General features: G+C 62.6%; 1 protein-coding gene across 1 annotated transcript in view; it reads right to left on the minus strand.

Moving 5' to 3' along the window:
* KIF21B (kinesin family member 21B) overlaps window positions 1-13,451 on the minus strand; it is a 46,085-nt gene that overhangs the window by 12,514 nt on the left and 20,120 nt on the right. The window contains 18 exon segments of the mRNA XM_021064269.1: window positions 136-249; window positions 2,037-2,111; window positions 2,199-2,404; window positions 3,072-3,129; window positions 3,277-3,328; window positions 3,444-3,609; window positions 4,688-4,789; window positions 4,889-5,083; window positions 5,187-5,334; window positions 5,468-5,700; window positions 6,583-6,651; window positions 7,028-7,135; window positions 10,565-10,764; window positions 11,211-11,402; window positions 12,084-12,201; window positions 12,513-12,594; window positions 12,917-13,117; window positions 13,285-13,348. Of these exon segments, the coding sequence (XP_020919928.1) occupies window positions 136-249; window positions 2,037-2,111; window positions 2,199-2,404; window positions 3,072-3,129; window positions 3,277-3,328; window positions 3,444-3,609; window positions 4,688-4,789; window positions 4,889-5,083; window positions 5,187-5,334; window positions 5,468-5,700; window positions 6,583-6,651; window positions 7,028-7,135; window positions 10,565-10,764; window positions 11,211-11,402; window positions 12,084-12,201; window positions 12,513-12,594; window positions 12,917-13,117; window positions 13,285-13,348 (2,383 nt within the window).

A 13,451-nucleotide genomic window follows, 5' to 3' on the forward strand; every position in this document is an offset into this window, starting at 1 on the left:
ACAAGTGCTGGGAGAGGAGCCAGGACAGCATGGCCAGGGTCTGCCCGCTGCCTCGCCTGCCCGTGACAAGGACTGGCCCCGTGGGCTCCCTGTCCCTGTGGCAGTCTCCCCACCCCCGTGGCTCCTGGCTCTTACTTGTCCAGCGCTGACCCTTGGCTCTGATTACTGGTCAGACGAGAGAAGACATTCCGGTCATTGCGGGGACGAGTGGGAGGGGACGAGGGGGGCGTGAACCCCACGTCCGAGGACCTGGCGGGCGAGCGGGACAGAGCAGCACCGTCAGTAACTGCGCCTGTGCCCACAGGCACACCCGAGCAGGGCGCCAGCACCACGTCTGTCTGGCCGAAGGGCCCACGGCACAGGTCATGCTACAGCCCAGCTCCCGAGGAGCCCCCAGGCGCTGGTCCCCACTGTTCGTGGGTTCCATGTTTGGGAAGTCACCCGCTCATCACAAGGTATTTCTCACCCCAGACAATACCCGCAGGCCTTCCTGGTCACTTGCAGATGTGGGGAGGACAGCAGTGAAAAACGCGAGTCCCCAAGTGCACAGGCTCCCAGCTGAGGTCAAAAGAGGTGGCCTCCACATTCCGCATATGGGACACAGGTGGCCTTTCCACAGTCTACTTAGTGTTGCGCTTTTCGTATTTTCATGCATTTGTTGGCGATTTCATTGTTTAAAACACCCCCTAGGAGTTCCCGACGTGACTCAGTGGTAACAAACCCGCCTAGTATCCCTGAAGACATGGGTTCGATCCCTGGCCTCGCCCACTGGGTTAAGAATCCGGTGTTGCCGTGAGCTGCGGTGTGGGTCACAGATGCGGCTCGGATCTGACGTTGCTGTGGCTGTGCTGTAGACCGGCGGCTGTAGCTCTGATTCATCCCCTAGCCTGGGAACCTCCATATGCTGCAGGTGCGGCCCTAGAAAGCCAAAAACAAACAAACAAACAAAATGCCCCCAAGCTTGTGCCGCTGGGCTGTCTGGGGTCTGAGCTGAAGGAAGACAGAACATGACTTATGACGAAAACACAGGAAACGTGTGAGGGGAGCTTGGTGTAGGCGCAAGTTCGAGGACAGCAGGCCCGGAATTCAATGTGAGCGAGTTGACACCCTAGCCCGTATTAAGTAAGACCTTTAAACAGAAACTCCTAGGCTGGGTTGATGACAATGCTGTGACCAGAGGCCCCCAGGAAGCCAACCCTGTGTTGTCCCAGGGACAACGTTTCAGGGAAGTCACTGCTGGTGTTCACGGTGACCTGACCACACAACTACTGCCAGCGATGGGACTGGATCTCCAGGGAAGAGCCCAAGACCCCCAGCGCTGCTCCAACACCCATGACCCCCTCTTTGGAAAGAGGCCTCTGGCCCAGCTGAGTCCTCCCTCCCTCTGGAGGGTCACATGGGGTCAGCTCAGTCCCTCTGATGGCAACTTCAGCGTGTTCTCCCCGTGGGGGTGACGGGCGGTCTGGCCCCAGGTGCACAGGTGACCTTGCCACTTCTCCCATCGAAGTTCTGTCTGAGGTCCCGGGTGCGAGCACCTCCATGGGGGGGCGGGGGGGGGGGCGGCAGCAAGCCCTCACCCACCGAGGCAGGTGCACGAGGTAGCCTGGAGCCCCTGCCCTTCTGCTTCGCTGTGTGACCTGAGGGCCACCACTCATCCCCGAAAGCAAAGGTGACCCTGGGAGGCATCCTGCAAAGCCTGCGGGGCCCCATGAGTGGCCAACCGGCCTGGGTCCCTTCTCAGTCCTACATCACCTCTCTGGACTGTCCTTCTCTACTCTGCCCACGACAAGACCTTGAAAAGGACTGAGCCCCCAAGGACCCACGGCCCTGAGCAGGGCTGAAGCACATCAGCCCAAGGACCAAGCCAGGCCACCGCAAAGCCGTCCACACTGAGCTCACAGCCGTAGCTTTTAGCAGCGGTTGTGCCTGCCAGCTCAGGATTGTCCCCGGGGGCCTCTGCGGTCAGAGTGGGGAGGGGGCCGTGGGGGGAGCCGAAGGCAAGTGCCCCTGCTGGGCAGGTCCAGAACACGCCTCACCTGATAGGCTGTCCTCGGTCGTATGACTTCCTCCGGGTCAGGGGGGACGTCTCTGAGCCTCGAGACTGCCGGGGGCTGGAACGGAAGGTCCGTGAGGCCAGACCCCCCCAGCCACGCCCGTGCCCCCCGCTCCCCCTCCGCCCCGCCTGGCACCCTCCTTACAAGGTGCTCCCTCTGGTGGGCAGGCTGATGGTCCGCGAGACCTTGTCCCGGTAGTAGGGGTCCCGGACGGAGAAGCCCACCCCGTCCTCTTTGATCTCCACGAGGGAGGCCAGCGACTTGGTGATGTTTTTGGTGGAGGCGTCCAGCGGGGGCCCCAGGCACTCGGCCGACACCGCCTTCATTTGGGCGGACAGCTTGGGCTCACCCTGGGACAGGAAGGACGGGGTGGGCCATCCTGCTCGAACACGATGGCCCAGGATGGGGAGCTGGTGGGGGGGGCATGGGGCAAAGTGCCATCAGAGGAGCCGGGGGAGGGCCAGGTTGACATCATCCGGACGCCGTCTCGTAAGGCTTCTGGAACATCCGAACCAGCAGGGATGCCTGTTGTGTGCTGGTTCAGACTTTGCAAACACGAGGCCCAGCCTGGCCTCTTCGCTGCGCCCCAGTGAGTCTGCTTCCCCAGAAGCTGTGCTCAAGTCAGGGTTCTGCCTGCAGGGCGTCCCCTCAACTCTAGTGAGTCCTGTTCCCCGGTTCCGTCTCATCTAGGAACTGCTCCCTCCCTGTTGCATCAGTAGTTCACATGCAAGACGACTAGACACCCAGAGTTACTCTTTGACTCAGAGCGGGAGGCAGGGCCGTGGGTGGGGCAGAGGGAGATTTCTGAAAGCGGGGCCTCGGGTGACGGTGACGTCACTCCACCCACATAAAAGAATGGGCTCTGGCAGGTCACCCGTCTGCCCCCACCCCCCATTCCGGGTTAGACCCTCCCTGGCACGTGCATCCCAGCTGGAGGCAATGCTGGTTTGGGGCCGGGGGTGAGGGCAGGGCCACAGGAAGGTGGGGAGCAGGCTGCGGGTGGGTGGGGGGGTGCACCTTGAACTTGAAGTCATCGTGGCTGGTGGAACCTTTCATGGTGAAGGACTGGGAGAAGCTAAGGAAGAAGCAAGGGGGGTCAGGGTGCTGACAGCCCGTGTCCGGGCTCCCTGGACCCTCCGGGAACCCCTCGCCCCAGCCCCAGGCAGGTGCTGTGGACCCGCCCCCCGCCCCACGCCCCACCTGGAAACGTGTGCATACTCACCTGCCCTCAGAGAACTCAGACACCTCCTCATCTGTGCTGGCATAGCCGTTCTCTGTGGGGGAGGGGGCCGAGTGAGGGGCACGGGAGGGCTGTGGCCTCCTGCCCACCCCCACCCTCCGGGATCGGCCTCCACGGGGAGGCAGGGAGCCCTGGCCCCCACCCCGTACCCTGCTGTACGTTGTGGATGAGAGCCTGCAGCTCGGGGTGCGCCTCGGCTTTCTCCCGCAGGGCGTCCAGGAGCAGGTGGTTCTGGGAGGAGCTGGCTATGTCTGTCTGCCTCAGCCGGCCCTCCAGCAGCCGGATCTGGGCCTCCTTCTGCGCCACCTGCAGCCCCTGAGGGCAGGGAGCGAGGCCTGGGGTCACATTTCTCGGCCTGGGCAGCGGGGACCCCATCACGGCCCTCGCAGAATCTGCTCCCTAAGGAGGCCTGAGGGGCTCCCCGCCAGCTCCCAAGCCTGAGAGGTACCCTTGCCCCTTAATGTGCCCCACATCCACACCCTGGGACACGCTCCCCATTACAGGCTGAATCGTGTCCCCAGAAGGCACGTGTGTTGACGCTGTCATACCCAGGACCTCAAAATGTGACCGGATTCGGAGGTGGGGTCTTTAAGAGATGATCAAGTTACAATGAAGTCTCTAGGGTGGGCCCTAATCCCCGTGGGAGGAGATCAGGACAGATACACCCAAGGGGGGATGAGCGCGTGAAAGGAGAGGCAGCGTCTACCACCAAGGACAGAGGAGGGCAGCCTGCCTGCACCCTGATCTCGGACCCCCACCGCCAGGCCTGGGAGAGCAGAGGCCATGGATGCTGGTTATGGCGACTCCAGCATAGGAACACCTGAGACTCTGAGCCTCAAAGCAGAGCTGAGAGCTCCCTGGGGGTGGGTGAGGGATCAAGGCGGCCAGTCTCCTGACCCTTCCCGGAGCCGCCCTGCAGGCAGTGGGGTTCTCGAAGAACACGGGGCCCCTGGGGGAAGGAAGCCACTGTGTGACCAGCTCTCTGTCGGGGACAGGAACCCAAGACAGGCCACAGGACCTGTCCCAGCACAAAACCCAAGCCCCCAGGGGAAGCATGTCCATCTGTCCATCTGTCTGCTCCTGCATCCCCACTGGACACACATACACACAGGGCTCCCTCCACCTCCAAGACTCAGGCCCAGCCCTGCTATGCATGGGTCACCCCCGACCCCAGGGTCACCCCTGATAGAGACCTTGTTATGAGCTGGGAGCCACGCCAAGCCCCTCGCTGCACCACCCCAGCTTTACAGCCTCAGAGTCGGGCAGGGAGGGTGGCAGCTGGCTCTCTCCTGGGAATGATGCAGTACAGCCAGGCCGCGTGTACTGAGCCTCCAGGGCAAGTCACAGAGGCTTAGTGCTGCAGGGCTGGCCAGGAGGTGAGATGCTGGCGCACCTTGTCAATGGAAGCCTTGAGGAAGTTGTCCAGCAGGAGGCGCGCCTCGGCCAGGGAGCAGGAGCTGATAACCACCGAGGTGTCTGTGGAGTCCAACTCCTCCTGGACCGGGGGTGGGGGGGCGGGCAAAGAGCTCGCATCACCGGGGCTGCCCCACCGCCCAGGTGCCCCTCCCACCTCGCTGCCCGGCCCCAAGGGCACCTTGGTCTCCTCTAGCTGCACGATGGTGGCCTGGCAGTCGCCGATGCTGTCGTTGATGTAGTCAATGTTGGCTGCCAGCACCTCGATCTCCTCCGCCAGCTCCTGCAGCCCCTTCTCCTCCTCCGGGCTCTCAGCCTGCAGCCGCTCCCGCTTCCTCCGCAGCGCCTCCTGCAGGAGGAACAGCTCCTCCCTTTTCTGGGGGATGGAGGGGGCTTCAGGCTGCAGCTCCCCAAGGGAGCAGGGCAGGGGGCGGGGGGAACAGAGCCGGGAACTGGGAGGGTGGCAGGGAAGGGTGCACCTTGATGAGCCGCTCCATGTCGGCCTCCAGATTGACAATGGTCATTCTCTGCATGACAATGTCAATGATCCTTCGTTCCAGGGACTGCCACTTGAGCCTGGCGGCCTTGCTGAAGCTCTGGCTGGCCCCCTTCTTCTGGAACTTCTTTCTGAGGGCAGAGGCAAAGGGCCAGGCGGGACCACGCTCAGCCTCTGCAGCTGCATGGAGCCCCCCCGTCCCGAGCCAACCCTGAACTTGCCTCTTGCACGTCTGCCCCTCCCCGCCCGCACAGACCACCTCACCTGGCAGGGCGAGTGCCCGGCCCAGTGGGCGAGGGATGGTTCCCCAAGAAGTGGCTGATCTTGCGGTCCCACTGGCGCACAATGCTGGAGACGGAGCGGGCCCCTGACTCGGCCTCAGATGAGGTGGTGCTGGCCGACACCTCAGCCCCCGAGTCCAGCATGGGTGGCTTCAGTGCTGCTCGGCCTGCCACCCGCTCAGACATGGGCTTGGCCAGGCGCCTCAGTGCAGACACCTGAGGGCCCAGAGGAGAGGGTCCAGTGGGCAGGGCGCCCCCCGAGCCATGCAAAGGCTCAGCTTGGGGGTGCCAGGCTGGGAGAGGACAGAGGCCACTCTGTCCGGACCTGGGTTTGGCACTGAGAAAGGGCCAAGGGTCTGGTTGGGATGACACGAGAGACTCCACATATTTTGTTTGTTTGTTTGCTTTTTAAAGCCACACCTGCGGCATATGGAAGATCCCGGGCCACCAAGCTAGAGGTTAAATTGGAGCTGCAGTTGCTGGTCTACACCCCGGCCACAGCAAAGTGGGATCTGAGCCACATCTGCAACCTAAGGTATAGCTCACGGCAACAGTGGATCCTTAACCCACTGAGCAAGGTCAGGATCCTTATGGAGACAACGTGTGGCCCTTAACCCCCTGAGCCACAATAGGAACTCCTCCCCCTTTTTATTTTATTTTTTAAAAATTTTTTTTGTCTTTTTGCCTTTTTCTAGGGCTGCACCCACAGCATATGGAGGTTCCTGGGCTAGGAGTCTAATCAGAGCTGTAGCTACTGGCCTATGCCAGAGCCGTAGCAACTTGGGATCCGAGCCATGTCTGCGACCTACACCACAGCTCACAGGCAACGCCGGATCCTTAACCCACTGAGCGAGGCCAGGGATCGAACCCGCAACCTCACGGTTCCTGGTCCAATTCGTTAACCACTGAGGCACGACAGGAACTCCTCCTCCCCCTCTTTTAAAATAAACACCTCAGGCTTTAGACCAGAGCCTGCAGCCTGCCCCCAGCCTTGGCTTTCTTGCCAAGGTCACCCAAATCCAGCACGTAGTGAGGGGGACCCAGGCCACAGGGGGGCTGCTCTCAGGATAGGGGGCTGTAGTGGGGGGCCCCGCTCACCTCCTGGGTTTTCCTCCTCAGGACTATCTCCTGCTGCCGCTTCTGCGACTCCAGAGCCCGGATCTGAAACTGTGGGTGGGAGAAGAGGTGGGGTTCACACTCAGGCCCTAAGCTGGTTCCACCCGGGCTGGCCCTGGAAGTGAGCGCCTGGTTTGCAGGGAGAGCCTCGTGTGGCCAAAGCTCGCTGGTAAAGGGGACCCAGCATTGGTTCCCAGAGGCTGGAGTGCAGGCCCCTTTCTGCACATGGGCAGGTCTCTCGGCCTGGTCTCCCCACTGTGGGCGAGGGGCCCAGGGGCAGAGGGCTGGACCTGCTGGGGCCTCTCTGCAGGCCTAGAAGCTGCCCGTTCTGGTGCTGGCTTGCTGGTGGCTCAGAACATTGGGCGCCAAAGCCCATGTGGTCAGGAGGGGTGGCTGGGCTCAAGGGGACCCTCAGGGCCACCCTCACCTCCTGTCGCCGCTGCTCCTTCTTGAGCTGCGCGATCTCCCGGTTCCTCTTGGTCTCCACCAGCCGCCGCCGCTGCTGCTCCTCCCGCATCTGCTTCATCAGGGCTACCTGGGACAGGCAGGGGCGACAGTGAGGCCGGGCCTGGGGGCAGGGAGGCTGGCATCCTGCTCTGAGGTCACCAGGCAGCGGAGACAGTCACCAGGCAGCACTGGCTCAAGAGTTTGGTCCCCACTCGTCCGTCCACAGGATTTGCAGCTGCTGGACCTCCTGGGCCACCTCCAAAAAGGAGGGGCCTCACCGCCAGCCCAGCCCTGCAGGTGCAATGGCTCTGCCAGGTCCAGCAGCAGCCACCACTGCTTGGAATGTCACAGTTTCTGGGGCCCTTCACCCAAAGCCTGGGTCCCGCCACTCTGGGATCAGCCCGAGTTGCTGGAGGCAAACAGTCCTGCTTGGAAGGACCACAGTCGTCTCCACCCTCAGCCGAGCCACTGACAGGCACACTCCCGGCCAGATTCCCGGGATGACAGCAAAACCCGCACTGTTTACAGAGACCACGCTACGCGGGGCCCTGTCCTCGCAATAACCACACAAGGTGTTACGACTCCTGTTTTATAAATCTGCGCTGAGCCTCAGAGAGACAAAAGTGACTTGGAGTCATAAAACTAGTAATGGTGGCCAGACCCCGGCCCAAGTTGTTCACCTTGGAATCCAGCTCTCACCACATCCACAGGGATGGCCCCACAGCAGGTGGCCCAGCAGAGAGCCTGGAGTCCAGTTCTCGGAGGCCCGGCTGCAGGCACAGAAGGCACCATCGGGGTGGCCCAAGATGTCCCAGCACTGTGAGGAGTCACACTGCCCTGTGGCACCTGCCCTCCACCCTGAAGTCCTGGTGCCCAGGGCACAGAGCCCAAAGGGCACGGGGGTCAGACTCCCTTCCACGCCACGGCAGCACGAGCACCAGGCGAGGTTGTCCCTCGCCCGCCACTGAGGCCCCAGACACCCCAGGAATGTCACCAGCCTGCCCCAGGCTGGGAAGGGAGGGGGAGGGGCGTGAAGGGTGCCTGGGCAGGTGGCTTCTCCCTCAGAAGAAAGGCTGTGGGGGGTGGGGTGGGGGGACAGAGAGCTGGCGGGCCCCAGGCTGCTGGGCCTTTGGGGTCCAGAAGGAATGTTCCCCCAAAGGCCTGGGATGGACTGGACGAGAGCCATCCAGGCCTTGGTTGGAAGTGGACCCAGTTCCTGCACACTGGGAGCGGCGTGCCCTCCAAGCTGGCACCTCTCTTCCGGGGCCTGGCCAGAGGCTTCTTGGTTGGGAAAATGTCTTTCTGGACAAGCGCCCAACTGCCCAAGTCTGAATGTGGGGCTGAGCCCCTGCAGGTTGTCACAGGGGTGGCCTCAGATTGGCTGGGAACACCCTAGACAGGGAAGGCACAGTGCCCGATGCCAGCGCGGTTCTGAGACCTGCAGAAGGCAGCACCTCTCTCCCCAGGACACCTCTGCAGTGTGGGGCCCGGCTCCTCAACTGCGGTGGGAGGCTCTCGGCGCTGGCTCTCATGGCGGCATCTGATTAGCATCCCTGGCTGCTGCCCTCTGTCCACCCGACAGAAACCCTGGGCCCCTCCTGGGCACCTGGGATGGCAAGGGTACTCTTTTCAGCCTTTCCCAGGCTCACTAATTAGCCAGGCAGAGCAGGGTCCTGGCTCTAGGGCCAGCAAGACGAGACTTAAACCTGCGACCACACAGGACCCTCTGTCCTTCCCATGCATCCTGGGCATTGTTATATTGTCCTTTCAGGCCATAGGAGGATCCTTGTCATAGGGCTCCAGAGTAGGGTCACCTCCTACTAAGATGACAGCTCACCAGCACTGGCCCGGGCCACCTCGAGAGGTGTTAGCCTCAAGGGAGACAGAGTACAGATGCAGGCAGACCCCCAGAGCTGCTACTGGAGCTGCACTGTGCAAATCTCAACGGGGAAGACCAAGGCCCCGTCTCTCCCTCCTACCGCCAGAGGGCGCCCGTGAACCCAACTCCCGAGACCTGCAGCCTCGCCTCCGCATCTGCAAGAGGAGCGTCCAGGGCAAACCGGCTCCCTGAGGCCAGCACAGGCTTGCCAGGCTGAGCAAGACCGGCCGCCTCCACCCTGGCCTGGCTGATGGGCCCTGAGCTCCCAGCCCGGGCCTGGTTGGGGACAGAGGTTGCCCAGGGGAGGTGGCTGGCGTGACGGCTGAAAGTCCACCTCTCAGAATCTGGATCACCTCCCTCTGCTGCCTGCTGATCAACACCAGCCCAGCGGGCAGTGAGGACGCAGCTGTGATGGCATCCTTGCTCCCCTTTGTGGGGTCTGTTCTCAGGCCCAGCCCTCTATGGCTCGCTGGAGTCCAGTCCAGGGCCTGGCTCAGGGCTGCGGGGAGCTGGGGCCAGGTCAGGACGAAGGACCAGGCAGACGACGGAGGATGTAGCGTGAGCACGGATCTGAGGGTCCAGAAGAGAATGAGGGCCCACCAGGAAGTGGAGGCAGACAGCAGATAGAGTAGTGAGTCTGAATCCCAGCGCTGCTCTACCAGGCAGGATTCACTCTCTGAGTCCCACTCTCCCAGGCACAAAGTGGGAGCACCACCCGGGCTTCTTTCTCCAGCTTCTCCTCCGGACTGAATGTGGCTGTGGTGCAGCTGGACTGGGCTAAAGCCACATCCGCACAGCTGTCACTACTACTGCTATTATTACGATTGGCAAAGGCAGCACAGAGGAGAGGCCTCACACACTGCACGTGGACTGGAGGCTACAGCGAGGGGGCGGGGTCCTTGGGGACCTCACCTGCCCCGCTACGGGGTAAGGTGCTTTCACCCCCGGCCCCCACCAGGACAACACACTGGCTGAGAGGACAGTGTCCAGGACCAGGACAGGGCTGAACCAGGCAATGTGTGTCAAGACGATCGCCCACGCTGACAGTAATTTTTTTTTTTAACCTATTATTTTGTCTTTGAGGGCTGCCCCCGTGGCATATGGAGGTTCCCAGGCTAGGGGTCTAATCCAAGCTGTTGCCGCCGGCCTTCACCACAGCCACAGCAATGTCAGATCCGAGCCGCGTCTCTGACCTACACCACAGCTCAGGGCAATGCCGGATCCTGGCAATGAGAGGCCAGGGATCGAACCCACAACCGCATGGTTCCTAGTTGGATTCGTTTCTGCTGCGCAGAGACGGGAACTCCAGACAATTATTTTTGATATGGTAAGTGGGTCTAAGGAGACACCCCACTGCCCCATCCTCAGCCCCCCACTCCCACCTTGGCCTTCTTCGCCCCAGCCCCGCCCCCCTATTCACCTTGGCGCTACTCCAGCCCTGCCCGGCCCCCATCTTGGCCCTGCCCCCCGCTGTGGCCTCATTCATTGCCTGGGCCCTGCAGCCCCACGTCTGCCTTCTTCCTCTCAGCGCAATCCTCCCCTCACCTTGACATCACTCCGCCTCTTGGCCCCACCCTCGGCCCCGCCCTAAGCTCCGACTTGGGGCTCAGCCTCCAGCCCCGCCGCCGGGGCCCCCACCTTGGCCTTCTTCATCTCGGCCACCTCGGCCTGCAGCTTCTTCAGCTCCCTCTCATAGCGAGACTGGTTCTTGAGCAGCCGCGCGTGCTCTTTCTGCGCGGCCTGTAGCTTCTGCAGGTCCCGGTTCATCTCCCGCAGCCTCTTCTCATAGTCCGCCTTGATCTTGTTGGCCTTCTCCTCCGTGTAGCACTCCATGGTACCTACGCACAGCGGGCCGCGGTCGGTGACAGGTCCCCTGCCCTGGTGCCCTGGGTGGCTGTGGGCTCGGACAGGGGAGAGGCCTGGGCTCCAGGCGCACCGCGCGACCGCAGGGAGATGCAGATTTGTAAATGGGACCCAAGGAAACACCCAAGGAGCGAATTCGGGGGGAAAAGAAGGCTGAGAGGTGTCATGTTCATATGCCTGGAGATAGGATTCTAATACCTAAGGTGATGATAAAAATAATAGCAATAATAAACTGAAAAAGTGGCCTAGGGTCTAGGTCTGGATACGAGAACTTTCTGTGGGTTGAAGAGCACAGTCAGGTCAGGGGGCCCTGCCCAGAGGCCGAGGTAACCCTGCCACTTCGCTCTTGGCCAGGAGGGGGTCTGGGGAAGAGACTGGGGGCGGAGCTTTTAGGGGGCGGAGCTTTGGGGCGGGGCCTCACTGAGGTTCTGCAGCACACGGTCTCGCTCCAACTGTGTGTCCCGGATCTTGTTCTGCAACAGGATCAGCTTCTCCTCGTACTGGTGCTTGAGCGTCTGCAGCCGCCGCTGGCTGTTTTCGAGCTCGTCAATCAGCTTCTGCTTGATTTCGATCTCACAGGTCAGGTCGGCCAGGTCCGCCTGATAGTTCACCTCTGTGGGAGCAGAGGCCCCGGCAGGGGTGAGGGGCGAGGAGGAGGGGATGGGACCTTCCCCCGGCCAGCCCTGACCAGCCAGTGGCCAATGGCGAGAGGAAATGACAGCCCACCGCGGGCAGGTGCTGCCAGGTGGGCGACACCTTTAAAGAGCAGCCCTGGAAGAGCAGGGCTGGGCTGGGGAGCTGGTGTCCCGCGCACCCCCGCTGAGCCCCAGAGGCAGAAGACCTGGGAGCCAGCAGGGCTGGGGAGGGAGGGGTTGGGGGTGGAGAAGGGAGAGGACCCAGAGGGGCTGAGAGGACTCTGGGTCAGAGGTGGAAGCAGGGCAGAGCTGAGGGGCACCAGTCCCATCATCTAGAGGAGTGACTTTGGACCAGCCAGACCCAGGCCCACCACCCAGCTCTGCACCTGCCACGCGGAGCGTGGGGTGGAGTGGGGTGGGCAGCTTGTTCTTCGATGGCAACAAAGGGAGGGGTCCCAACGCCTGTGCCCAGGGTGATGGTGAGGTTGGAGAGGGCTGGGCACATGAAGGGTTTGGCTCAGCTCAATGCCGGGCACGTGGTGGGCAGTCAGTTCACTTCCAGCATTGCATCACTGCTGCTTCTGCTCTTACTGGTTTCATGCCTAACTCCGCCCCACATCCACTGCCCCGAGCTGGGTACCCCAGCCAGCAACACACACCCTTCTCCTCGGGGTCGGAGTCCGAGTCCACCAGGCTCTCCTCGCTGCCCGAGTCCTCGTCCTCGTCCTCGCGCCCCTCCTCCTCCTCACAGCCGCTCTCCTCCCGCTCCTCGTCCTCCTGGGCACCAGGCACGTCAGGAGGATGGGGAGAGAGATGGGCCTTGGTGGGGGGGGGGTGTCTCTGCCCACCTCCCCCGCAGCCTAGGCAGAACCCCTCTAGGGGAGCCTCCTGCCCCCATCACCCACTCATTTGGGATGAGGGGCTGGAGGATGGACGTCACCATGGTGACCAGCCAGAGACCATGTATAAGAATCAACCGGCGGCTGACCACAGCCCTTCCCCGACCCCACACAAGAATGTCATGGGGGACTTCCACCCCAGTAGGGACATGGGGGTAGCATGGGGGGGGGTGTCGCGAGGGTCCTCACCTCCTCGGCCTCATTCTCATCAGTCTCCTCGCTGTTCTCCTGTTGGAGCTTTGCCCTCTTTTTGAAGGCTTCCTTCTCTGGGCTGCCCAGGAGCGAAGGGTGGGCAGGTTAGGGGACTAACCTGCCTTGAGTGTGTGGGTGAGGTGTGGTGGAGGGCGCAGGAGAGGGTGGGGGGACAGCAGTGTCTTGTCCCCAAGGCACGGGCCCGGGCTGGGCTCCAGCTCGGCAGGGATCCACTGCTTTTCTCTCTCCCCCGCACCCCCCGCACCCAGAATTAGCCATGGGTGGGCTCAGCCTCCCTCTCCTTGGAAAAGCAGAGTAGCAGAGACAGGTGGTGGCTTCTGCCCAAAATGCAGCCTTGCACAGGGCGGGTCCTGGGGGCCACCATGGGGGCCTCCCCTCACCTCTTTCTCCGCTGCCTGACCTCCTTCTTCTTGAGTCGCTCCAGGTCCTGCTTGGCCCGGCGGATGACCTCAGAGGCATCCTCCATGGAGCTGGCCGGGGCGGCTGGGGATGCGCCCAGGGAGTAGGGGCCCCGGGCCGAGGCCCGCGAGAGACTCCGACGCAGGGACTCATTCATGGCCTCGCTCTCCAGGAGCTTGGTCCTGCAGGGGGCACGGGGGTGGGGGGCGGGGTGCAGGTGAGTGGCACTGCCTCGGGCCCCCAGAGCCCCTGGAGGTGGGGTGGGGTGCAGGTGAGCGGCGCTGCTTCGGGCTCCCAGCCCACCCCCCACCCCCCACCCCCCGCCACTGCCGGGGTGGGGCTCACTCACCGCAGCTCCTCTATCTCCCTGATGTAGTTCTGGATCAGAGCCCCAATGGCCTCGTTGCCATCACCTGAGCGGGACAGTTCAGAAAAGTACAGTGAGGACCTTGAGCCCCACGCCAGTGATCCTGTGTCTGTGCCTCCAACAGAGCAGCACGCGGGCCTCTTCCAGGA

Source organism: Sus scrofa, chromosome 10 (genome assembly GCF_000003025.6).
Source record: "Sus scrofa isolate TJ Tabasco breed Duroc chromosome 10, Sscrofa11.1, whole genome shotgun sequence".
Taxonomy (NCBI): domain Eukaryota; kingdom Metazoa; phylum Chordata; class Mammalia; order Artiodactyla; family Suidae; genus Sus; species Sus scrofa.